At 41.7% G+C, this 11,186-nt stretch overlaps 1 protein-coding gene across 1 annotated transcript in view; it reads left to right on the plus strand.

Moving 5' to 3' along the window:
- The first annotated feature begins 1,029 nt into the window (after positions 1–1,029).
- The window catches only part of SPAG16 (sperm associated antigen 16), a 35,838-nt gene continuing 25,681 nt past the window's right edge, over positions 1,030–11,186 (plus strand). Inside the window, exon 1 of the mRNA XM_006867783.1 lies at positions 1,030–1,156. Within this exon, the coding sequence (XP_006867845.1) occupies positions 1,030–1,156 (127 nt within the window). The remainder of the gene's footprint in view (positions 1,157–11,186) is intronic.

Below are 11,186 nucleotides of genomic sequence, written 5' to 3' on the forward strand. Positions count from 1 at the left end.
CAATCAATGTTACTGAATTATCTATGTAAAAATTGTTAAATTGCCACATGATCTGTTATACATGTCTTTTATCACAATAATAATAATAAAAAAGCCACTACTATTTTTTTTGGTTATAAAAGGAAATTTTTTTTATAAGTTATGTTGGCATGTGGAAAAACACAATCTGCAAAGAAACGGGTCTCTCAGTTGCTTCTAATACATACAAAATAAAAACCTGAAGTTTCTATTATATCAAAAGGACTACATGATTGGGCAAATATCTATTATCCATTACATTAGGGTTGTGTGAGGGTCCTAATTCTTATGAAAGTGACTTTTCCCTGGCAAGAACCAATGCTACAAATACTATACCAAGCCCCAGAGTATAAACTATACTTAAGTAGACAACGTGCACTAAAGGAAAACAAGAAGGAATAGAAGTAACTTAGGTGCCTAACTTACTGATGAGCATCTAGGAAGACAGTTGTAGCTTTCTTGGGTCAATCTCAAAGTTGTAACTTCTAGGAAAAGTCTATGATTTCTATAACTTTTTCTTTCTTTCTTTCCTCTCTAGGCACTGAGGATCTTCCTCATTTGTATTCTTTTTCCCTCGGACTAGTGGGGATCTATAAACATTTAAAATCTGGGGAATGTCGATGGACACAGAAAAAGCTAGAGCTAGGCAATTTACGAAAGAAAATTAAAATACAGAAAGGTGTGATTGGGTCAAAACTAAAAGAAAACTAAGTTGCAGTGGTAAGATGTAACCCAAGCCTCCTGTTCCTTGCTTCTTTTACTTGTCCTCTTTAGGAGTTGCATCCCAAGCCCTTGGCAATAACGTTGCCTTGGTAACCAGTGAAGTGCAAAGGACAGCAGTTCACATTCCCGTCAACCTTTCAGTGCCTGGAGGGATGGAGGTGGGGGTGTGTGTGTGGGGGGGGGGGGAGCGCTAAGCTCTCGCGAGATGTACGTCTCGTGGGAAGCGTCTTCCCGGTTGCCCTTAGGGACGGCGGTGACCTGCTAGAGCAAGAGCTCGGACCTGCGGCGATGGCCGGGCACCAAGGGATGCCCAACTCGTCCCTGCGGGTTCTGGAAGAAGCGTTGGGCATGGGCTTGACAGCAGCTGAGGATATTGCGGAGGCGGTGGCCGCCGAAGGAGCCTACTACCTGGAGCGTATCCTTCCCGCGGAGGCGCGGTCGACTTGAGCGGGCCGGTGTTGCTGTTGTGTGTGCGGTGGAGTCGCTTCCGACTCACAGCGTTTGCGAGGCTGTAAATCTTTACGGGAGCAGAAAGCCTTATCTTTCTCCTGCGGAACAGCTGGTAGTTTCCAACTGCTACATTGAGATTAGCAGCCCGATTCGTAACCACTACGCAACCAGAGCGGGCCATAGTGACGGGTATGGTAGGCAGCGGTGCAGACTACCAGTGAGCCGGCAGGGAAGGCTCTTCATCCCTAGGTGGCGTCTCTGTCACCGAGCCCCCTGATAGTTCCCAACTGAGTTTGCAAGAGGCTGTGTTTCTCTAAGAAGGGAGCGCACTTAGTAACCACTCAATAAACTTTGGATTGGTTTTAATTTAAACCAGCACGGGAAATCGATTCAGCCAACCTTTCGTTTTGTGCTTTTCCTAACTACTCCCTCAAGTTTTAAGAAAACTGCCACACGAATTCAATCAGAGAAGATTAGGAGACTAGTGAAAGACCCTTGCCAATGATGGCCTTTAATGAGCTCAAAATGCCCAGCCCTCGATCCCGAAAGTTGTGGAATTGTACAGTGCTTTAATGATTGGCAGCATCGTCATCCTGGGTAGTTTACTTTTGATTACTTGATAATAAATAATACTAGTAATTCAATTTTTTCTTGAGTACTCAAATAATGCCCTGGTGAGCTGACAAGACTCAAAGACGTGAGGAAGAAATCAGACGGAGGTGAGCGATTATCTGGGATGGTGGTGTACCGTCGGTTCCGACTCATAGCGACCCTGTACAGGGTTTCCGAGGCTGTAAATCTTTACGGAAGCAGAAAGCCTCAACTTTCTCCGGCCGAACAGCTGGTAGTTGGGGTTAGCAGCCCACTACCAGCTGTTCGTATTGGTAACCACTACGCTACTAGAGCTCCTTATTATCTGTGGTAGCACCAGAAAAATCGAGTAATTCAATGGGATTAACTAGGTTCACTATTGTGTAAGATTTAGAGTACCCTTCTTTTAAACGTACAGATTAATCAGATTGGAGAGCTGGACAGGGTTCATAAGACATGTAGGAGAGAAAAGACTTATTTTTAAAGAAATCAAGAAAATTCCCAAATCTCCTTCAATATGTGTCCGACTATATAATTCCTCCATACTGAATTCAATCCTTCCAGAGATCCAGCACTGATTTATTTTATGAGCTTTGGCAAACTGATTAACCTGTCCTGATTCACGCTCAGTACACATCTAACCTACAAGGAACTTTGAAGAATTTAATTGTAAAGATCAAAGAAAATATGCATTTTATTGAATGCAGAAAATGATTTTTATAAGAATATAAGCCTGCATAGTTTAAATCTATCTGAATTAAATATGCAAGTGCTCTAGAGCCTTAAATGAGGCTTTATACTAATTTCATAACTCCAACAGCCTCTTTTCCAGCATTCAAACCCAAACCAGGCTCAGGGCCATTGAATAGATTCTGACTCAATGTCGTGGCATAGTGTTTCCGAGGCTGTTTTATAAATCATTACAGTAGCTTAAAGGCTTCTCTTTCCTCTGCACAGTAGCTGGTAGATTTGAACTGCTGACCTGGTGGGTTTGAACTGTTGGGTTAGCAGTTCAACACCTATCCTGCTGTGCTATCGGGGCTCCTTTTTCCAGTACTTGTCCTTTTTAAACTGATGTGACACTGTAAGGTTAGCACTGGACTTCGAACTACAAGGTTGGCAGTCGAAACTCACCAGCTGTTCCTCAGAAACTCTGTATAGAGTCTCTGTGAGTTGAAATTCACTCGACGGCGCTTAACTACAAGAACAAGTTGTTTATTTCAGATAATTCAAATAATTTTGTCCAAACTTATTGGCATCAAACATGAAATTATCCTATGTGTTTGTTAGTGCATGCTAACCTGGTGTTATGTCATTATTGTTTGCATTTAAATGATTTCTGTAAAAAACATAGAGGAATTCTGGTGTGGTGCTGTGGGTTAATGCGCTGGACTGCAAGTTTAGCAGTTCAAGCTCAACAGCCGCTCCTTGGAAACCCTATACAGGGTCGTTATGGTTTGGAACCGACTCATTAGCACTTCATAACAACAACAACAACATAAACATATAGTTTAATTGTCGTGAGACAAAAAGTGAAGTCACTTTTTTTTTCCCTATGATGTTTAAGTACCATTAAAAGGAGTGCTGATCCCAGGAGCCCACTGGTGGGATAAACATTGGAACTACTTTCATCAAAAGGTTGGAGGTTTGAGTCCTGGGGTGGCACTGTGGGCTAATGAGTCAGACTGCAAAGTTGTTTGAACTGCAAGGTCAGTGGTTGAAGCTCACCAGTTGCTCCTTGGAAACCCTACACAGGGTCGCTATGGGTCGGAATCAACTCGATGGAACTCAACAACAACAACAGATACCTCAAACAAAATGTGTTTAACAAAGCACTTCAAAAAATTAGCCACTGAAAACCTTTGGAGCACAGTTCTAACATGACATACATGAGATCACAATTAACTGGAATCAATCTGATGACAACTGGTTTTTCCAGAAGAAATTATGGTGTGGCACTCACTGTAGGATAAGTACACTGTAGGATAAGACTGCAAAACCCAGATGAATCACACACAAGGCCGGCGGTTCAAACTCACCAGCTGCTCCTTGGAAACCCTATACTGTGGGTTGCTATGAGTTGGAATCAGCCCAATAGCACTTAACAACGGCGATGACTCCTAAAGGGGGTCCTGATTTGGTGTTGCTGCAAGATAAGCACTGAACTGCTAACCACAGGGTCAGTAGTTCAAACCTACCAACCCCTCCTCAGAAACCCTATACACAATTGTTATTAGTTGGAACCGAGTCGACAGCACTTAACAACTCCTAAAAATATAAGTAAACCATTGATAGCAATTACTCTATGTCTGTTTCATCTCATGTGGATTAGTCACTCTTTGACTAGATTAACTGGAGAGTAACGTTTTCTGGAACATACAGTAAGACGTAATTGATTACTGCAGGTGCTACCACATTCACTGGGTTAATGAAGTTTCTGTCCTGTACAAAATCTCTGTTACTTCCCAAGGACTCACATCTGCCAACAGGTTGTCCCACAAAGACAATGCATTTATTTGTTAGGAGTTCACTGTTGCTTAAGGAAGACTGGGATGCCACAGAAGGAATCTGCACGGTCACTGAATTAACAGAGTTTCTTTCCTGTATGAGGTCGCTGGTATTTGAGGAGCTGTGCCTCACCTTGCCAGGATCTACACGTTTCTCTCCTGTGTGCATCAATTTATGGTTAAAACGATCAAGCATGGAGGCAAACTTCTTCCCACACACATTGCAGACATAAGGTCTCTTGCGTGGATTCGTTCATGTAAATTTAGTTGTTTCTTTCGATGGAAGACTTTCCCACACTCACTGCATTGAAAATCTCTCTCTGTTTTATGTGTTCTCATGTGTATTGAGGCATGACGTCTTAAGGACTCTGTCACAGTTGGTATCTTCATAGGACAACTGTCTGTGAATACGCTGATGGGCAATAAGACTTAACTCGCGGCTGAAGCATTTTCCACACTAACTGCATGCACAGGGCTTCTCTCCCGTGTGGGTTTTTTGGTGCATATTAAGCCCTGCTTTTATAATAAACAATTTCCCACATTCTCAGCATTCATAAGGTTTTTCTCCTGTGTGAGCTTTCTGGTGGTTAGTTAGCATGTGCTTCCTGGAGAAGGCTTTCCCACACAGACCGCAGTGATGGGGTTTCTCTATATATTTTCTGATGCATGTTGAGCTTGGATTTCATGGCAAACTCTTTGCCATATTCTATGCTTTTATAAGGTTTATCTACAGTGTGCGCTTTCTGATGCTCCATGAGCAAGTACTTTTTGGAGAAAGCTTTCCCACACAGACTGCATCGATGGGGTTTCTCTCCTGTGTGCAGCATCTGAAGGCTCATGAGCACAGACTTCCAGAAGAAGGCTTTCCCACATTCACTACACACATGCGCATTCTCTGCCTGGAGACTTTCCTGGTGCTTCATGAGTCGGGACTTTGTGTTGTTGGAGTTCTGACAATCAGGGGATTTAAATTCAGTAGGAAACTGCTCAGAGTTAGCATAGGGAAAGATTTCCTGATTTCTATTAAACTGAACAGCGTTCTTTATTTCATATCGTCTTCTCTGACTGATTAATGTTAAAATTTATTTCATAGTTTTTCCACGTAATTCAAATGTATTATGATTTTGCCTTTTAGCAAAATGGCTTTTATCTCGATGAACAATATCTTCAGTTCCATTGTCATCATGCCATTATTCCATAATATTCATGCTCCTTTCCTCTGGCATGTCCACCAGCAGATGATCACTAACTTTCTGGATGTCTGAAAAAATATGACTATGAATTCTTTCTTCTAAACTGTATGGTGGTTCACCCTTCTCCAATCTGGAGAGCACCTCTGGTTTGCTAACTGGACACCCCAGGGACACCAGGTGGCTGTAGTTCTCCAGCATCACGTCCCGGTACAGGGCCTTCTGAGCAGGGGCCAGGAGCTGCCACTCCTCCTGGGTGAACTCCACAGCCATGTCATCGAAGGTCAGTGGTATCTATGTCGTCTTCATTTTCTTCTGTTTTCAGGAAACAGCCGGCAACTGGGAAGCTCCTCTGCGTTTGAGTCTACTGTGAAATCACTTTTTGCAGACATTTTGGAATCCATGGTAGGACTCCAACAGAAAACGAATTTCAGCATTTAAACGCTGGTTTTCTTAATTTGCAGAAAAATCACCAACTCAAAATGGCCAGCATTTATCAAATAATCATGTTTCTGAATATAAACACCTCCGGTGCTTATGGAGAAGCACTGGACTGCTAACCACAAGGTTAGCGATCCAAATCCACCAGTCGCTCCGCAGAAACCCTATGAGTTGAAACCGACGGCACTTACACAAGCAACAACAGACTTAAGGATCCACCAATCCAGCAGTTTTACTTTTCTGTCTCTCTTTGGTTGATTGATTGGCCCATGTTTTAATCAAGATGTCGTTAAGTGCCATTGCATTGGTTCTGACCTATAGTGACCCTGTATAGGATTTCTGAGGAGTGGCTGGTGGGTTTGAATTGCCAATCTTACAGTTGAAACTGACCTTGCATTATCCAGCAGTGCCACACCAGAACTTCTTAATCAGGACAGGAGAACACAAACGTAAACATCTAACCAGTTGTTTTTGCTATATTCTGTTTTGGAGTAAGCAGTAATCAGAGAGACTTTAACTCTTCAACTAAAATGAAGTTTGAAAATTATTTGTGAATACCTGTTGGGAATGTGGTGGCTTTCTGTAGGATAAGCACTGGACTGCAAACCATAAAGTCAGCTGTGCGAGCCCACCAGCCACTGTGGGAGAAAGAGAAGGCTTTCTGTCCCAGTAAAGACTTGTAGTCTTGGAAATTCTTAACAGGGTAGCTATGAGCCATAGCTGACTTCAAGACACCTAACACAGAAGCAACAATTATCCCTCCTAGATCCCTGGGCTGTGTTTAGTTGCATAATTAAGAGTTGACAGTATAATGGTATTTGACATTACGTCTTAAGGTAATTATGATAGTTGCCTAAGTGAGACTTTCTTGGGTTTAAAGTCTCTAGCTCTCAGGTAATTGAGCTGTTAAGGTGGATAAATATATGCACAAATGAATCAGAAATCAGATATCCTCTACTTTGCATATATACTTAATTGCTTCTAATCTGCTGCATTTGGTCCTGGACTTCTCATCTTTATGACTGGGCAGATGCTCCTAGTACACATAACAAGGAGCTAACAATGTAAGAAAGGGGATGACATGAATTCCTCAGAAAATGATCATCTTCATTGCTCTTACACATTTAAATATAAAAAAGCATGTATAGATCCTCATGGCCCAAACCAGAAACATAGCCAGGGTCCACCACTGAGGGAATACCTTTACTATAAAGGCTCCATGTTTTGTACGACATTTTAGAGAATGTATTCAGTCAAAAGAATTCTGATACCTCTAACACTTTTCCCTCTCACTTTCCAGCTGTATCACCGCCACCTGTTTCTCTTTGAGGAACTTCACAATATCATTGCTTTCATGTTTAAATTTTCAAAAAAGTGAGCTGCAAAAATACATAACATAGTTAGTTCGTACCTTACTTAGCTATCACTAGAACTTTATGAAATCTAGTTGTGGAGTATATGAATCATCTGGGGAACTCTTCATTAGAAAGTCATTTGTAGCAATATAAAATATAAGGCTAGATTTTAATGTGATATGTCAAGGACCATGTAAATGATTCCAGAACTTGGAAGGACAGGTGATTTTCTTTTGTGAATAAATCTTCTATTATAAATCTGTACAACTTGGGTGAAGTTTTCAATTGTAATAGTAACCAGGGGCTGCATATTAGTGGAGCTATAGGATCAGCACTGGACTACGAACCACAAGGTCAGCAGTTCAAATACACCAGCTGCTCCATGGAAACCCTATACAGGATCACTACCAGTGGAAACCGACTTGACAACACTTAACAAGAGCAACGGACATTTAAAGTGCTAATACCACAGGCTGAAATGAATTTTACTAAGGAAGCTAATACTTAATTGAGTTTATTGTTATTGGTATGAAGAAAGAGCTTGTTCAAGGAAGAGTAGTGGAAATACATGGACCTTTGGAAAGGGTGTTGTAGTTGTTGTTGTTGTTAAGTGCTGTTGAGTTGGTTCCAAGTGATAGCAACCCTGCATAGGGTTTCTGAGGAGCAGCTGGTGGGTTTCAACTGCTGATCTGTGGTTCACAGTCCAGTGCTGATCCTACAGTGCCACATCAGGAGTTCCTGGAATGATGAGCCACCCAAATACTGTTTGTGTTACTGTGGGGTTTACAATTAAGTTCATCCAAAGAATCTGGTCATTGTTCTTGGTTCCTTAGAGCATACCTCTAAAACCCTGGAATTTCCCCAGTCATTGTAGTGTCTTTAATGAGGTGTCCAAATAATACTTGAGTCCCTATAATTATTAGGCATCTTTTGGTTAAGGGTTGGCCAGACAAGAAAGCTGTGGCTCCAATATCAGTCCTACCTGGGGGGGGGGGGGGGGGAAGATTGGCGTGACTGATTCTATCATTCCTGCCCACTGATGAGATACCAATAAAGGCTCTGGACATGGCTGCTCCATGCGTTTCCACGTGGTAATAAGAGGTTCGTGGAATTTTAGCTTTGGGAACCCTCCCAGACCTTGCTGTATGTATTTTTGCATATTATCCTTTTTTTTTTTTTCCTGTTTGGTTGGTTGTTGTGTGTCCTGGAGTCTGTTCCAACTCATAATGACACTGTAATTACGACTATATAACCAGAGGTACAGTGTCCTGTGAGTTCTGTGGGTCTTTCTAGGGAATTATTGAACTCCAGGGAGTAGTGGAAGCCAACTATTGAGAAGTGAGGGGATCTGGGGACCCCTGAGATTATGATAACTAGTGCCCGAGGTCTTAGCTTTGGGAATCTGGAGGACCATCCCCTTTAAATTGAGAACTAACCAAACTGGTGGTTAAGGTCAGAGGAAGAGCTGCCTGTGCAGCTGAATTGAAACCGAATGGAATGGATTTGGATGGGAAGTGAATTCCTTCAATTTCGTTGGTGTCAGAGAAGTGAATAGGTTGCATTGGCTTTAATAGATTGAAATTGATCTTCACAGCTACCTATATCTCTATGTTGATTCCCTGCTCATCTTACTACGTTTTGATTAATATTTCATCTTTCTAGGTATTTGTTCGAACAGAGCATGGCAACACTGAATGTTTTAAAATTGGGAAAGGTGTGCGACAGGGTTGTGTTCTTTCACCATTCTTGTTCAGTATGTATGCTGAGCAAATAATAGGAGAAGCTGGGTTCTATGAAGGAAAAGTGGTGTCAGGATTGATTGGAGGAAGACTTATTAACAACCTGAGACATGCAGATGATACAACCTTGCTTGCTGAAAGTGAAGAGGACTTAAAATATTTACTGATGAAGATCAAAGAGCACAGCCTTACGTATGGATTACAATTCAATGTCAAGAAAACAAAAATCCTCACCACTGGACCAATAAACAGCATTCTTATCAATGGAGAAGAGATTGAGGTTGTCAAGGACTTCATTCTTCTTGGATCAACTATCAACACTCGTGGAAGCAGCAGTCAAGAGATCAGACGACGTATTGCATTGGGAAAATCTGCTGCACAGGAACTTTTTAAAGTATTGAAGAGCAGAGATGTCAGCTTGAGGACTAAGGCACGCCTGACCCAAGCCATGGTATTCTCAATGACCTCATATGGATGTGAAAGCTGGACAATGAATAAGGAAGATCGTAGAAGAATTGATGCCTTTGAGTTGTGGTGTTGGAGGAGAATACTGAAAGTGCCATGGACTGCCAAAAGAACCAGTTGATCTGTTTTGGAAGAAGTACAACCAGAGTGCACCTTGGAGGCCAAGATGGCTGAGCTTTATCTCTCATACTTTGGACACATTGTCCGGAGAGAACAGTCGCTGGAGAAGGATGTCATGCTGGGTAAGGTGGAGGGTCAGAGAAAAAGAGGAAGACCCCCAACGAGATGGATCAGCCAGGTGACATCATTGATGGCGTCAAGTGTGGCGGCGGTAGTGAGGTTGGCCCAGGATCGGAGATTGTTTTGTTCTGCTGTGCATGGGGTTGCTATGAGTCGGTTCTGACTCGATGGCACCTGACAACAACAACAGGTATTTTAATACTAGGAAATTTGTTTCTTAGATCATAGACATATAAGTTTGCTGATAACTAAGAAGATCTTTCCTGACCCCAGCAGCAGTTTCTAAGAATTGAGTGTGTTTGAGCTAGTACTTTGATGCTAATCAAGTCAGAATGAAGACTGACCATTAACTGCTTCTAAAACAGCAACATGAAGGATTTTAGGTCCTGAAATATGATCATGATAAACTGTTGCCCATTCTAAGTCATAAAATTTTCTCTTTAAGTGACATCTGTAGCCAATCTCTTACTGCAATAGTAATGCCCACTGATAACTTTGTTTAATTAAAATTTAACTTTTGCTATATGTGAATTGATTTTTGGTTATATATTATTTTCAAGATTTTGCTTTTTTGTTTTGGTGAAAATAAACCTTGTAGCTGGGTAGTTGCAGATCTGTGCTAGTGTAGTGAAAAGAGTGAGAAAGCTGAGTATACAGTTCTTTCGTTTTGTTTTATGCCAGCCATACCCTTAGGAAAAGTCTTACGTGTCCTTTTTCTTTGTTGTTGTTGTTATGTGCTGTGGAGTTGGTTCTGACTCATAGCGACCCTGTACAGGGTTTCCGAGGCTGTAAATCTTTATGGGAGCAGAAAGCCTTATCTTTCTCCTGCAGAACAGCTGGTGGTTTCAAACTGCTGACCTTGTGGTTCACAACCACTACACTACCAGAGAATAGTAATTCTCCAGAATGTCTGTAGTATTAAATGAGAAGATATCTGTCAAGTCTTGATAATCGTTATGTATTATAGAAAACTCAGTTTGACTCACCCTTATATTCAAATCAGAAGGCTAGACAATCTGACTTTGGAATTTAGATCAAGAGCCCTGGTTAAACCTACAGTCATGAATTTTACAAGCATGAAAGCTTTAGGTTATTTGGAGATTAAAGATCATATTTTGTTCTGTGTCTTCTAATCTAGAAACATTTAATGTACATATGAATCTCCCATGGGTTTTGTTTAAAGGAAGATTATAATTCTTTACCTGGGGTGGGTGCTGAGGTTCTACATTGCCAATAAGCTGATACTGATGTTGCTGGCCTATGGATCACCCTTGGAGATATAAGACAAAAATCTTGACCTCTAACCAATAGATCTGTTTTGGAAGAAGTACAACCAGAGTGTTCCTTGGAGGCCAAGATGGATAAGCTTCGTCTCTCCTACTTTGGACATATTGTCCGGAGAGAACAGTCGCTGGAGAAGGATGTCATGCTGGGTAAGGTGGAGGGTAAGAGAAAAAGAGGAAGACC

Source organism: Chrysochloris asiatica, unplaced genomic scaffold (assembly GCF_000296735.1).
Source record: "Chrysochloris asiatica unplaced genomic scaffold, ChrAsi1.0 scaffold00110, whole genome shotgun sequence".
NCBI classification, from domain to species: Eukaryota; Metazoa; Chordata; class Mammalia; order Afrosoricida; family Chrysochloridae; genus Chrysochloris; species Chrysochloris asiatica.